This window comes from Mus pahari, chromosome 7, assembly GCF_900095145.1.
Source record: "Mus pahari chromosome 7, PAHARI_EIJ_v1.1, whole genome shotgun sequence".
Taxonomy (NCBI): Eukaryota; Metazoa; Chordata; class Mammalia; order Rodentia; family Muridae; genus Mus; species Mus pahari.
In genome coordinates this window covers 67,374,963-67,390,661 of record NC_034596.1, presented here as the reverse complement: position 1 = coordinate 67,390,661, position 15,699 = coordinate 67,374,963, and the positions used below count along the sequence as shown (strand labels likewise).

At 44.0% G+C, this 15,699-nt stretch overlaps 1 protein-coding gene across 3 annotated transcripts in view; it reads right to left on the bottom strand.

Annotated features, from left to right (window-relative positions):
- The window catches only part of Daam1 (dishevelled associated activator of morphogenesis 1), a 158,392-nt gene that overhangs the window by 82,144 nt on the left and 60,549 nt on the right, over window positions 1–15,699 (bottom strand). For all 3 annotated transcript variants that reach the window (XM_021202647.1, XM_021202648.2, XM_021202650.2), the window contains exon 2: window positions 10,580–10,799. In XM_021202647.1, coding sequence (XP_021058306.1) covers window positions 10,580–10,762 — 183 coding nt within the window. In that variant the 5' untranslated portion in view covers window positions 10,763–10,799. The remainder of the gene's footprint in view (window positions 1–10,579; window positions 10,800–15,699) is intronic.

The following is a 15,699-nucleotide window of genomic DNA, read 5'->3' as shown; positions in this document are numbered from 1 at the left end:
TCTCTCTCTCTCTCTCTCTCTCTCTCTCTCTCTCTCACACACACACACACACACACACACACACACACACACACACACACACACACTTCACATGCAAAGCTTTAACCACTAGGATTCACTCACACAGCATCCAGGCAACAAACATGCACTGTGGACTAGGCGCTACTTCCAGGCCCTGGCATCTGCAACCCAGGTTTGACATGAAGGTCAGTCACTAAAGAACACTCTCAAGTTAACTAGCAGGAGGATGGGAAAGGGCTTTCTGGCTCCTTCTAAATGTGGTAGTTGCCCATCTTTCCAGAAAACAAGCCCTATGTTTATTTCGTTGGCTTCCAGTCGCTGCGTTGAACTTTGTTCTTGGATTTTGCAATGTGCAGAAGTAAGAAGCTGGCAGCTGTAGAGTGTTTTAAATGAATCTGTTTAAAACTGGATAAGAGAAAAATATGCAGCTTCTAAAAGGAGGGATATTTTTTCAACAAAGAAAATTCCAACTCTTCATCCATGAGCCAGAAAAAGCATAGCTGAAGACAGAACTGGCCCCTGAGCTCCCAGTGTGAGCATCAAGAGATGGTGTTGGAAGCAGAGGCGCTCTGGACCGGGAGGTTAGTGGGAGGGTTCTGAGTGCAGTGAGCACACTCACAGATAATCCAGAACCAAAACATGCCTGCTCATGGTGGGCTAGGGTCATGCACGCGGTGAGGACGGGGGTGCCGCCGAGATGACTCTCACGGCATCAGGATAAACTCTCAGCAAGTTGTGTGCTTAGACCAACAGATCTTTCTAGCTACTACTAGAGGACATTTTAAAATGAAAGGTGAGGGAATAATTATAATGCTATAGTTCCATCTATGAAACTGTCAAATAACAAACTTTAAAACAAATTAAGTACAAGAAAAAAAATTACACTTGAACGCTTACCCAAACCTACAATGAGATACAGAGAACAAACCAGGCCCTTGGCCTTTTAGCCCTTAGTGGGGTCAAGTACAGAGTGGCTACTGAGTACAGAATCTTGACTGTGTAATTTGCACCTGGGAGCCTAAGGACAAAATTAAGAGGTCATGTTTTCAATTATAGCCCACAGTAAGCAGTTATACACCATTCGGGTGTCTTTAGGTTTCATATTAATAGAACTAATCAGAACCAAAGGGATCCAAAGCTATTTTCTCAACAGCCTATTAATTTATAGATTTATAGAGGTGTGTGTTTGCTTGGTGACACTCTCTGTAGCCCAAGGCTGACAACAAACCCCAAGGGCAGCCAAAGATAGCCTCCCTCCATTGCCACAGGCCTGGGACAGGTGCCACCACTCTAGCCACTGCTTCAATTAAACAAGAAGCTGTTCCTGTTTCTTTCTGTCTTCATGTCCTCTCACCCCATCTCTTAGATCTAACATTAGGAAGAATTCAGAGACAGACAGCAACTAGACTGACAACACTGTATCAAACATGAATATATATATATATATATATATATATATATATATATATATATATATATATATCTTATTGTAAAATGTCTTGTAATGACAGAATACGTACAAGATTGGAAGAGATAGTCTTTCCCTCAGCTCTGGTGAATCAGAGGACTAGAAGAAAACTTACAAAGACATTTTGACCACTGAAGGATTTTTTTTTTTAGCAGTCAGGGTCTATGTCAGAACAAAGAAATATATAACATCTACTGGGATAAAACTCTGCTCCCAGCCTTTCTTTGATTTTAGAAGTAATACAATGTTCTGTGAAAAAACACAACAGATACAGGCAGGTAAAACCACACAGATCAACATTAGCCTATATTATAAACCATCAGCTGATTTCAGGACCAGAGCAGTTGCTCAAGTTCTGCATTTACGATCAGTTTTATCTCCTTTAAGCCAACTGCTCATTGGCAGCAGTTTACACCACAGTGACACACACACACACACACACACACACACACAGGAACTTTAGCACACACACACTTACATCCATATCTACACTGTCACTTCCCTTCATGATGTAACCTTTATACACTGCCATAAGCAGTTTTTACCTAGAACACATCAGGTTAACTTACTCAAAAATGCAAAGTGCCACTGGAAATCTACTCAATGTTTTTGGGATTTTTTTGTTTTTTTTTTTTTTGTTGTTGTTGTTGTTGTTGTTGTTTTTTCCTTCACTGCCAACTAATTTCGTCCTTTAGCTAGAGATTCCTTTCGTCCTTTATTAGTCTGTCAGGTGAGAATAAACCCCATGGGACCACAACAATCTGAATCCCAATGCCTTCATTCAATTCTGGTTCTTGGCTTCTAGACAGCTGAAAGCTCTGGAAGTATTCTACATATAAAATCTGATTTCCTCTGCTTGGTTACCAGAAATCCTAGTGTTCTAATTTAAAAACAATAGATCAAAACCATTACTCCTTACAACCAGAATTTTTTCTTCTATCAGTTTAAAATTACAGTTCCCACTACCCATTTTCTCCCCATCTTCCACTGGAGACAGCGAACTAAATAGTTCTTGTAAAAAATCTTTCTATTCTTAGCCATGATTTTAGTTTAGTACAAAGGCACATTTTAAAAAAAATAAGGAGCTAAAACATGATACAACTTCTCATTGATTCTGATGATAACAGAAGAATTTTATTATTAAAAAGAGCTTATAATAGCCCCAGTAATAAGAGAAATGATTTCAAAAACCTTTAAAAAAAAAAAAAAAAAAGGAGGTAATTCTCATGGCTAGCAGGACAGAATAATCCGTAGTCCCAAAAGCTTTCTAAAATATAAAATAAAATAAACACATATAATCACACCCCAGTTTAAACAGAACAACCTATATGGGAGTATAATGCTCAGGCCCAGGCCCAGATATAGAAGACTGCTCATTAAACTGTTGGGAGGTCCCGTAAACCCCACAAACGAAGCATCTGCTGCCTCACTCTTGGTTCTTCGCCAGAACATTATGGTTAGCTCCTATGACTGACAACACCATAGAGCTGGGTTATAGAACACAAAGAAATTAATCTAGTACTGACTCAAGCTCCCTCCCTAACAGTTAGCTTTCATGGTGCCAGAAAATGCTACACAGGCTTCTGAGTCATCAACAGTCTTTCCTAGCTCTGGAGTCTGAGAGCTACAGTAATGACTGACCTGATAAAATATGCTCATTGGTGCAATCGTGGCATCAATGTTACAGGAGTAACCAGGTGTTTTCTGATTGGATGTGAGGCCCACTTCACAAGGCTGAACTCATGCCCAGTGTTATAAACCTATCCAAGAGCACTTGGTTGGGAGAGCATGGAACCCACGGGGGAGCCCATTATTGCTTTACCAAACAGAGGTGAATCAAAATGTTTTCTAAAGATGTATCACTATGCCAAGAGTGTACCTTTCAATCATCATCAGAAAAGCTTATTATTGTAGTGGACAGAGACTCACAGAATGAGGAACTGTGGAGTGTTCAATCCTAAATGGGACAACAATATACTCTGTGATGGTTTGTATATGCTTGGCCCAGTGAGTGGCACAATTAGAAGGTGTGGCTCAGTTGGAGTAGGTATGTCACTGTGGGTGTGGGTCTTAAGACCCTCATCCTAGCTGCCTGGAAGCAGTATTCAAATGAAGATGTAGAACTCTCAGATCCTCCTGCATCATGTCTGTCCAGACTCTGCCATGCTCCTGCCTTGATATCAATGGATAAACCTCTGTAAGCCAGCCCCATTTAAATGTTGTTCTTTATAAGAGGTGCCTTGGTCATGGTGTCTGTTCACAGCAGTAAAACCCTAAGACACATTCATTCCCTGCCAACAGCACTCATGGAACACAGCAGAGAAGTGGGCACAGACTGTAAGAGCAAGACATTAGGAATTGTCTTAGTTGGATTTCTGTTGCTGTGAGAAGAACCATGACCAAAATCAGTCTGTGGAAGAATGGGTTTATTTCACTTTATACTTCCAGAAAACACCCCATCACTGGAGAAAGTCAAAGCAGGAACTAAAGGCAGGAACCTGGAGGCAGTAGCTGACTGAAGCAGAAGCCACAGAGGAGTTCTGTTTTCTGGCGTGCTCAGCTTGCTTTCTTATACACTGCAGACCTTGTCCAGGAGTGGCAGCACCCCCCTGGGCTTGAACTTCCTGTGTCAATAATTAATTAAGAAAATGGCCCTCAGGCCAATCTTGTGAAGGCATTTTCTCAAGTTAGATTTCACCTTCCCAGGTATGTCTAGGACTGTGCCATGTTGACAAACAAAAACCAGCGCAAGAAGACTACCGAAGAATTGTATCCATGACAGGCCTGCTACACACATGAACCCACAGCAACTGTGGTTGCCTGCACAAGACCTATGCAAGATCAAACCAGTCATAATCCTGGCATAGATGGAGTGGGGGCTCACAAAGACCTATCTCTAGCCAAGGATCTTTGACAACTGAAGGCTGTGATGATAGGAGCATCCGTGTTCTTCAGGGAAATTAGGCTGGCCATGCTCCAGTGGATGGTCTACACCCATACACACATGGACAGCAATGATTAAACTCACTGGGTTAAGAAAAGAAGACTGGGAGTTCAGAGAAGAATGGCGTACAGTGGGGGTGGGGTGTGTAGGAGGAATTGAAGGGAAATGGAGGGTGGTCATGACCAAATGCATTGTACATATTGTGAAATTCTCAAAGAATGACTTAAAGGATTTTAAGAGTGGCTCCTGAAATCAGGTACAAATGCACTTTAGTAGAGACAGGGGGAGAGACTGAGGTCAAAGAACAGTGGTGTTGGAAGAGAGACTTGGGATTTTATTCCAGGAAAACCTATCATGAAAAATGGGTAAATAAATCTTCTTCTCTTAAAAAAAACAAAAACAAAAACAAAATAACACGTTTGAGCCTGAGCTGCCCTCTCTCAGCACTGGGTCACATGTGACAGGAAGCAGCCCCTCTCTCAGCACTGGGTCACATGTGACAGGGTTGCACGTTGAGAGGCCTGTCGTCACTGCTTTAGAGCATCATCAAGCACCATGTTGTGTCTCCTTGGGATCTAGCACAGAGCAGCACTTAGCACACACTCACATCAGAATAATCAATCCGTGGCTGAGTAACACATTGTCTGCTTCTCCTCAAAGAAGTCTATTGAAAATATTGTAATGCAAGCTACTCGAGCAAGACAATTTACAGGGCTCTGTCGAGTGCTTCCCAGATAAGTCAAATGAGACCGTCTAAGTATGGACGGAACACAGCTGCATCTAATTGTAAGGCCCTGCTGCTACCACGGATCAGTCGTGCTCTTTATTTGGATCTAGGCAAAGAACAAAGAGTAAAAAATGGAGGGGGTAAGGGAGGAGAACAGGCAGGGGTAAAGAATGGGGTGGGATATGGTCAAATGGCATAAAACACACAGCACCAAGTGATCAGTCAATGAGTGATTCAGTTGTAATAATCCATAGGAGTTAGAAATTATCAGGAAATCTTATTTTAGACAATACATACATATACCATAGGAGTATATATACCATATATACTGAAAAGGAGGTGGGAAAGGATGAATAAAAAACAAGTGTTGGCAAAGATGTTGAAAAGTTGATTACATCAGGCAAAATGGCTCAGCAGGGTAAAGGCTCATGTGGAACATGCCTGATGATCTGAGTTAGATTCCCAGAAATCACATAAAGGTGGAAACTGACTTCACAAAGTTGTCTTTAGGACTGCCATAGGTGTAGCATATGTGCCCACATACACACATCACACAATGCTCTCTCTCATACACACTCTAATAAATAAATAAATGTGTGTGTGTCTGTGTGTGTCTGTGTGTGTGTGTGTGTGTGTGTCTCAGTTCAGCTACTTTAGAACAGCCTGACAGCTCTCAAAGTTAAACAGAATCTTTTAGGCTAAGCTCCTCTGCTTGTAGGTCTGTACCCATGAAAGCCACAACATATTTGAACGCAAAAAAGTTCTTTGTACATGTTCATAGCAACATATTTCATAGTTCTTAGCTGGCAAAATATGAAAATAAAATCTAAAATAGTCATCAATATTGAGTGGATTCTTAAAGTGTGATGCATCTCTATAATGGGATGTTTTTTGGCAATGATTAGAAATGAAGAGCTGGCACCCACACAATGGATGACTTTAGATATCATGATAGTGCATAAAGGAAGCCAGTTACTAAGGTCTGTATGTTGTGGTTCCATTTGTTCAAACTATCCAAGAAATTCCCAAGACATAAGGCAGTTAGTTCAGGGGTTTTCAGAACAGATGGTAAATGATGATCAATGGACATGAGGGTTATCTTAAGGGCAACAAAAATGCCTAGATTGGTTTTGATGGTGCCTGCAGTTAGGGCTGTGTATACTGCATAGATGAATGTGGCGAACAGGTAAATGTGTTGTGGTAAACAATACCCTAAGAAGTAGAGAGTCGAAGGGACAGGAGGTGGGTTGGTGTAGCTTGGTGGTACAGCACTTGTCTAGCAAATGCAAATCCCTGGGTTTGATCCCCAGCAGAATAAATAATAATAATAATGATAATAATAATACTAGTAATAGTAATAATAAATGGTAAGGGTCAAGTGCCTCCAATTCTTACTGCCCCTGCTTGTGGCAGGGAGAGACTGCTAAAGGCACACCCTTCCTGGCTGTTGCTCTGAAGGCTCACAAGCTCACTTCCTTCCAGGTTTGCCTCATTAATGAGATGATAAGGCTGCAATATGCTGTTCTGAAAGAAAGTCACTTGTTTCACTTTTTAGGAATGTCACGAGTGACTCATCAGACAGGATAAGGGACAATAACCCGCTCTGATAAGATGCTTTCCAGAAAATGCAGAGGGAAAGGGGCTGAAGTCAGAGCTCACACAGCAAGCAGATTAGATTCTAAGAAAGGGGAAAACTGGGTATTTGCTGAGAGTTTTGTCCTCAGAAAAGACTTCACTGACCTCCCAGCTTGCTGCACTTAGCTGTAGACCCTGATGCACGGCCTAGGTGCCTGCCTGCCTGTTTCCTTCCTCCCTTCCTTCCTTCCTTCCTTCCTTCCTTCCTTCCTTCCTTCCTTCCTTCCGTACTTCCTTCTTTCCATCTGGAGATTGAATCTAGGCCCTCTCACATGAGATATATACAAAGCATTCAATTTATTTAAGACAAGGTCTCATTCCATTACCCAGGCTGGCTTTGAACTTAGGAGCCTCATGCTTCAACCTCCCAAGTAGCTTGGAATTCAGTCTTGTAATACCAGATCCAGCTAGGTGCCAGCATTTTGTGTTTGGTCTCTGATGTTGTTTTAGTAATCTTCTTCAATCTTTACAGAAACTCTCTCACTGAGATTGTTTGATCCTCATTTTACAGAAAATGAATCAAGCTCAAATTCAAATAGAACCTGCCTTGAAAGAAATCCCCTTAGACTGCAGGCAAAGCAGGCAGCCAGCAATGCTGACCAAACAGCCAGGCCCTCTCTGCTACTCCCTTCCTGGTATAAGGTACAGCAGGATCACTTGTGTAACTGCACAGAAGAACCCAGAGAAAAAGAGGCTGTGAGCCCACCTCTCTAGCCTCAGGCCTCCCCTGGCAATTGGAAGGATTTGTGGTCTAAGTCCCTGAAGTAAGAGGTAGACAAAAATCCATCGTCACTCACCAGGACAGACACAAACCTCAAGATAATTTGTTTTCCAATGGTTTTGGCTTAAGGTTCTGGTTTGGCATTGGTTTTTTAACAACTAGCAGCTGTAGGCAATTTTCTCCTACACAATAGAGACATCAGTAAGCAGAGAGTGGAATTTTCTTCCTCTGAATGCAGAGAAGCTGTCTCCAAGATGTACATGGAACTGTGACTGCCAGCTTCTGGGTAGGTCTCAATTCAGGAGTCTGACAGGACAAGCTGAAGGAGCACAGATGCAGGATATGCAGGGATGTTACCTCTCCAGTGGCACCACACCCCTCAAGGCCTTCAGCTACCAGTGGCACCCCTCTCCTCAGAGATACACTTTCGGTTGTAAAGCACTTTGAGCAGGAAATAAAACCAAGCCATAAATGCACCATGACTGCCCTTCCCCACAGCCATGCTGGCATGTGACTCACAGCCCCTCCCTGGGAGAGGACTATGCATCCTCTGGTCCCCTCGATGACCTCAGCCTTGGCCATGTGACTAGTGGTGCCAACCCCTACAAAGAAAGACACTTTCTTTACCAGTGTTCTCAAACTTGTCCTTGTGATCTACGCTGGCAATGAAAAGTGGGCCCCGGTGATATGCTACTTGCAGGCTGAGGCGTAGTAGAGACTGCTGCTTCCTTTCAGGGAGCAGAACTGCGGCTGACCTGGAGAGAGCGTGCGACATTAGCACAGGGTGAGGCTTCACTGTTGGGACCACGAATGTTTCACTGCCACAGCAGAAGCCAGCTTGGGAGGCTGGACAGCTACTAACATGACCTCCTGCCCCTGTTTCCAGCCTGTAGCTCTGGTGACAGGTCACTCGCTGAGAGTCTTCGCTGACCATGATCCTTATCACCTGCTGCACAGCCCACAACAAGCACACATGTGGTCCCTGCGGAAGAACTTTGCTCTTCGGGTGATGCTAGACTATCCTGATCCATCCCCTCTGCTGCCATCAGCCACTGGAGGCCAAGTCTAACTTTCTTGAATGTGTGTGTGCTTTGTTTTATATCATTTGAGACAGGGTTTCAGGTATCCCAGGATGGCCTTGCAGTTGCTATGGGACCTAGGATGACCTGGAATTCCTGATCCCCCTGAGTCATCATGCCCTGTTTATGCAGTGCTGGGGACTGAATCCAGGTGCCATGCTAATCTTCCCTGCCAACTCATTAAGATACACAGTCTGGGTATGCCTATGAGGGTGTTTGTTCTCAGAAAGATTTTACTGAGCAGGCAAACCCACCCTGGATATAGGCAGCGGCGATCCATGGGCTGGAGTCCTGGAGTGATGATACTAAGGAGAGACATTCATCTCTGGAGTCTCTGCTTCCTGACATCAGACATGTGTGACTGACTAGCAGTGCCACACCCCTGCTGCCATGCCTTCCTGTCACTGTGGCCTGAAAGCAAAGAGGCTCTTCCTCCCTTAAGATGCTCAGTGTCAGGGTGGTCCCAGAGATGGGAAAACTCAGACAACAGGGTATCTGGAATGCTAGGCAGGAACCAACCAACTGAACTATATCCCTAGCCACATATGTGAGCATGTGCATGTGTACATGTGTACGTGCATGTACTTGTGTGCTCGCATGCAGCCCAGGCTGGCCTTGAGTTCACAGTGAGACAGAAGATGACCTTAAATTCCCAGTCTCCCACCTCTTTTCTCAAGTGCTGGGATTGCAAACAAGCCCCATCACAGCTGGTTATAGCTTTTTGATTTGAAACCTAAAATAAATTTCTTCATAAAGTAGAGAAGGGAGAGTGGATAAAATATTCAATATTATAAAGTACAAACATGCAATCATAAGCTATCTCTTTTTATCCTAATCAACTCTGCTCAAAAATAGGCTCATTTCTCCCCTTGGGAGACTAAAATGCAAACCTCAGCTCCACAGACTCTCATGCTGGCTCATCTTTCCCTTTCTGAATTCTTATCTTTAAAAGCTGGAACAACAGTGTCAGTCTCCTGGCAGGCAGTGACACAGCTTGCTCTCTGCACTAAGAATCAAGCAAGAGGCCACACTCTTTAGCTCCTGACACACAATTCATATGGTCCAAGGAGTACAAACTCTATTAGAAAATGCTGGCTGTGAGGATACAGCACTCCTGTGACTTCATGGAGCACCTTTAAGAGTCAGGCACAAGACCCCACTGCTGTGGCCCCCCTCTGGCTTATGTATTGCAACAAACCCGAGAGGAGGTGTTTCTCCTACCCTTTTCAGAAAACCGGCTCAGAAAAATCACCTGACTTTCTATACACACATAGACAAACTCAGAGCAGTAAACTGAGGCAAGGCCTTGCCGATCTCTGCACTGGCTCTCTTTAAAGTATGCCATAGTGTCCTCTTGACGAGAAGGTGCTGAGCTGGCCTGCATCTCTCGATGAACAGGTCCTACACTGGCCCCATCATCTCCTTTGAGGATAGTGGCCTCTACGGTGTGATGGTATCTATAAAAACTTTCCCACAGCTGCTGCTCCTCCAATCCTATCATTAGTCTAAGTAATGATACCGTACTTAAGGACTAATTTCTTTCACGGAAGATCAAAGACAAGCTGGAAAGCATGACTACTTTTCAAATACCACTAATACTATGTGTTGGGGTGGTGTGGGGGACACTGGGGCATCCCAGAAGGTGTGAAGTAGATGCAGAAGTTCCTTTCACACATAAGCATGAGCCTGAGGAAGGAGAAGGAGGAAGAGCAAGCTTGAATGCACTACCTACTTCTGTTTGAACACCAAACACTGAATCTCTGCCCACACAAAGCACCAACAAAACCCTTGGATGTAGAGGCATACAACCTTTTTTGAGACCCATGCACCCCCCGACCACGCCCCGCCTTCTTCGTATCTCAGTGAGGACGGTGAGGGTTCAGACACAGGGAGCAAACGTGGGCAAACCAAGCCAGCCCACTCATCGCCTCTCCTCTCCTCCCCTGATTTATCAACCATGATAGCTTAGACATCCGAGACTCACCACAAGTTCACTGAACATGACATCCAGCTCCTCCACAGGGGGCATGGGCAGCGCTGGCTCCATCGTCTGAAGTGCAAAGTTGCTATCATTCCTAAGCCGGTACGTGATTTCTGGGTGGTCATTGTTTCGGAAACAGCAAAAGATAAATGAAATCCCCCGGCCACCTCTCTTCCGTGGGGCCATGGTTGAATTCTCTCCTATTTCTTGATATTTCTACACTCTGTGAAAAGAAAACATGACGTGTTTGAGAAGGGCAGGTAAACATTTTGAAAAATCAAACTAGCACAAAAGAGTGTCCCCTGTGTTCCTGGCCATGTGTGGACCCTGCAGGAGAAAGGGGTAGAGGATGGCAGAGAGCTCATGTCCTTTCACTCCCTTGTGGATGCTTCCTTAGGTCACCCATGCAACCAGTGCAGCTCCAGCCACTGCACCCTGCATCACGCTCTGACCTGGCCAGCGATGGCCATTCTTTGTAGGAAATCCCTTTTCCTCAAGAACGACTGTTTCTAAAGCTTCTCTTCGCCACAGACAGAAACCACTACAGAAAAACCATGACCCATCAAAATGCGGAGCCCGATCCCAATGGGCACATCAACAAAACATTCCCACACTTAAGGCTCAGGGACCGTTCCAGAATAGGGACTAGGAAAAATTTAAGAGCCAGAGGATCGGGGACTTTAGCTGTGAGATTGTGTCTCCTAGTAACATCACAAGCCACACCCATCAAGTCTCACCAACATGACTGCCCAGATGTGAGCAGAAGAACACCAATGAACATGGCAAACTGGATGAAGAAAAACCCACAAGGCCTCAGCCCTACACAGAGAACCACAAGCAACCGAGGGAAGCTGGGAGAGGTGGGTGTCGCAAAGAAGAGATTTTCTACTGATTGCCTAGTTGACAAATGGTCAGCCCTGAAAACATGCAATGTATGTACTCAATAGGTTATATTTAGGAATATATGTGTATGAAAATACATATATACATGCATGCAATAACAACTGGTAAAAACAAAAACAAAACAAAAAACCAGACCATGAATTTGAAGGAGAGCAGAAGGGGTTTACGGGAGGTTTTGAAGGGAGGAAAGGAAGAGATTGTAGTAATTATAGTATAATCTCAAAAATAAACATCAACCTCGGAGAGCTGAGGAATCAAATTATTGCTTTTTTCTTTGGTTCCTAGGAAATCTCATTATCCTTCTTTTTCAACTTAAAGCTTCATATTTTTTCTTTCATTTATTTACTTACTTGGGGGAGGGTGGGGGAGGGGAGTCATGTGTGTGCCACAGTGCATGTGTGGAGTCTAGGGACAATTTGGGGAAGTCAGCTCCGACCTTCTACCATGCAGGTCCCTCCACGGCATTGACCTCGGGTCTTGGTGGCATGTGCCTTTACCTGTCGAACTTTCTTGTCAGCCCTCGTGCATGCCTTACGGTCCTGCTGCAGATTCTCCTTTGCCTCCTGTGGGTGGACTCAGTAATACTGAATGCTCAGGCACCCTTCTCCCTGTCTACCTTCTCTATGCTGTGTCTTCCTGTTGGATAGCTATCACTATAACTTAAGCACATGACCTGGCGTACTTTGTCTAGAGTCAGAAACAGAGGAGTCACTCTGTAAATGCTTATCATAATTGAAGTTAATGGCAAATCAAGAACTATTGGATTAGGGCTTTACAAACAGAAAGACAAAAAGAGTCCACCATTAAGGGAAAGATTGAAATTAATTGTAGCATGTTCACACAACACAGTATTATGAATTCATTAAACAGAATAAGACACCTAAATATGTAGAGTTTAAAAAAAAAAAAAAAGCAACTCTCAAATGCCACATGAGTACACACACTCTACCCTGCAGGATTACAGGGCGGTTTCAGAAGATCTACGAATACATACAATATACTAATAGCAGTAGCCTCAAGAGTAAAAAGAGTTGGGGAATCTCTGCCTTTCTAACCTGCACCCCTTTGAGTTTTTATCACAAAAGAATTTTTAAGGAGTTGAATACTTTTTGAATTACAACCATACTTTGTCTCAGAATTATTTCCAAGTGATACAGTCTGGTGAGAACCCAGTTAAAGAAACCCCATGTTCCGAATGCTTGCTGTCTTGTCGACAGGAAAACAAGCACTGGACTCGTGCTTAGTGAGCTCAGTGCTTCCCTCACAAGCCCGATCCCAATAGGGACTGCCGGCCCACAGAAAAGCAGCAGGGCAAACAGGACCATAACCCTGACGTTCCCCTATCAGGAGGTGGGGACAGACAGGAGAAGCTACATGCTCTCCACTGGCTAGTGTAGCATGCGCAGCAGATGACAGGAGACCTGTCTCAAGCATGGTGAAGAGTAGTGGCCAGTGACTTGTTGAGAGCCCACAGGGCGGTGGCTCTCAACCCTCCTAACGCTGTGACCCTTAATGAAGCTCCTCATGCTGTGGTGACCCCAGCCATAGACTTACTTTGTTGCTGCTTCATAACTGTAATTTTGCAATTGTTAGGAGTCAAAATGTAAATATCTGACATGCAGGATATATGATCTGCATCCCCCAAAGGGGTGGTACAGCTGCTCTGGAGAATGCCAAGCCCCTCCCAAGGGCCCGGCAGCTGACTTCAGAGATAGAAATGACACCTTGCTGACAATTCCTGACTAAGCAGTTTGTCCACCCACACAGATGACAGGCACTTCCTAAAAGACAAGAAAAGGCCCAAGGGGGAGGGAAAAACCTCGGGGCTGATAATACAGAATAGGTTCAGAGTTGTGTTTCAATCCCAAGGTGGAACCCAAAGCCAAGGGATCGCAACTGTGAGCGCACAGGCAGCTCTCTCTGTGAGAGGGGATAAAGTCACAGGAAGGAGATCCTGGCTGGCTCTGAACAACATGGTGCCTTAACAAGCTCATCTTATAAAACTTCTTGCAATTAAATACACACTCAAGCTAGCCAATCATCTCCTGAGCCTCCGCACTCTGCCCCATCTGCCTCTGCACCTTCCCAGGGGTTACTGCGCTAAAACCACTGGTCAGCCCCGGGACCTTTGTACCAACACCGTCGGGTGTCGCATGTTCAGGTTTACATCCATGCACGGCTGAATCCTCCTAAGAGAAGCACCAGCACCTTCTTGAAGAGGTCACCTTGGTTGTTTCTCTAGAGCAGACACCTTTCATACCCCACTCACTAGCCTTCCATCCTTGGGGAGGGCCCAGGAGGAGGGGAGACAGCAGTTGTCACTAGTTGGAACTATCCTTGCAATTTTATGAAGAAGGAGCCATGACAGTAAATACTTCAGGAATAATGAATTTTACTATTCAAGTTCATTGTAAAGGGCGCTACACCAAAAAGTTTAAAAACACTGGGACATGAAGATGAAGAGCTGGGCTCTTAAGTTTGCCCTAAAGAACAATGTATTAAACAGGACTGTGTACTTAACAATACAAAAGAAACACAGAACAGAGACTAGAAACAATTGTGTCAGCAATTAAAAACAGTTACTTCTGGAGAGATTTCTTTCTTTGTTTTTTCCTTAAGTTTTTTTTAAAAAAATTGTTTTATCAACATACAGCATCTTACAAATCTGTTTGTAGATGTACCCACCATTTTTTTGTTTTTTCTCATTAATATTTTGGATAAAGGCTTTTATGAATAACTAAGGCTTCTAAACACCTCTAGGATGGAGCCTTTAGCTGTCTGAAATGCAGAAGTGTGCATGGTTCCTTGGAACATAAAGGGAGGGAGAGAGGGGTGCCTACAGGGCAGGCATGTTGGCTCTGAGATACAAACTGAGGCACCTAACTTCGTACTGAAGTGCAGCATGCATCCCTTGGTCTAAAGTAAGCATGTACAGTGTTACACAACACATATGCAGTGCCTGGGAGTCCTCTGACACATGTTTGTCCGTGCCTGCTGTGCTCCATACACAGTGAACAACTAAGGATTCAGAAATGGGAACTCAGTCTAGGAGCAGAGAGCTGTAGATCATATTACTAAAACAAAGGTAAGATGACATGCCCTGCCTGACAGCTCCAGGGAAACCCACAGCAAGAACCCAGGGAGAGTCTGCAAACAGTTCTTGATAAACAAAAGGAAGACAAAAGGTCCAGGAAAGCAGAGCAGGCTACCAAGCAGAGGGGACAGTGCCTGGAGAGAAAGGGGCAGGAGGGTGTTAGGCAGGAATAACCTGAGGCAGTCTATTACATCCTCAATTTCCCAAGGCAGAGTCCTGGGCTCTCATTTCCTTGTTTCAAACATCTGCTAATGGCTCCCTCAGTACTATTCTAAATTGGCTTCCAAACCGGATTTCAGCCCAGTTTCCCCATGTTTTCTATTTTGTTACTAATGCCCTACTCTTCATGCGCCCAAATATCTTGAACCCCTCTCCGTCTCTAACTAGGTTGTCCCTTGTTCTTCATGACTTTTGTCAACATCCTCCCACCCTGTTCCGGAGCAATTAGGCAGTGAGACACATCTGCGGCAGGCGGATAGCAGCTGGAATCTGGCTCAGCATATTTTAAAGCAACTCATCAAACCCTTAAAACAGGTACACATCCTGACCTAGTATTTCTGCTTCTCAGAATATATCCTTAAATGTTCAGAGACGCAATCAAAGATGTTTACACACACACACACACACACACATATTACACCTACCCACACACACATCAAATCATCACCTAAACAGCCAAGGAGCATACAATAAAGAGTAATGATGAAAACAATCTAAAATATGTTGTAATGGCACAAAGATGGTGGGTCACAGTAGCCCCTTTGTGAGAAGATACTTAGTGACATGGTCATAATTGTAGGTTTGTAGTGGCACGTCTTTATTTAAAAAATCCACATGGATGTGCATAAGGATCAGAGAAATTTATCAAAATATGAGCAGCAGTTGACTCTGTGGTTATGTGTAGACACCTTGGATTTGTAAGACACAGAGCCTCTAGTATGTCTCACATTGCTACAATAAAGACACACTCACTATTCTCAACATTAATGAAAAGAGATTTAAAAACATAATTGATGCAATTATTTAGAAGAAGGACATGAGTGTGGGGGAAAATGCCTGTTAAAAATACTCAAAACAGATGTGTCAGGCCCCAAGTCCCTTCCCTGGCACTTCTAAAAGAACCAAG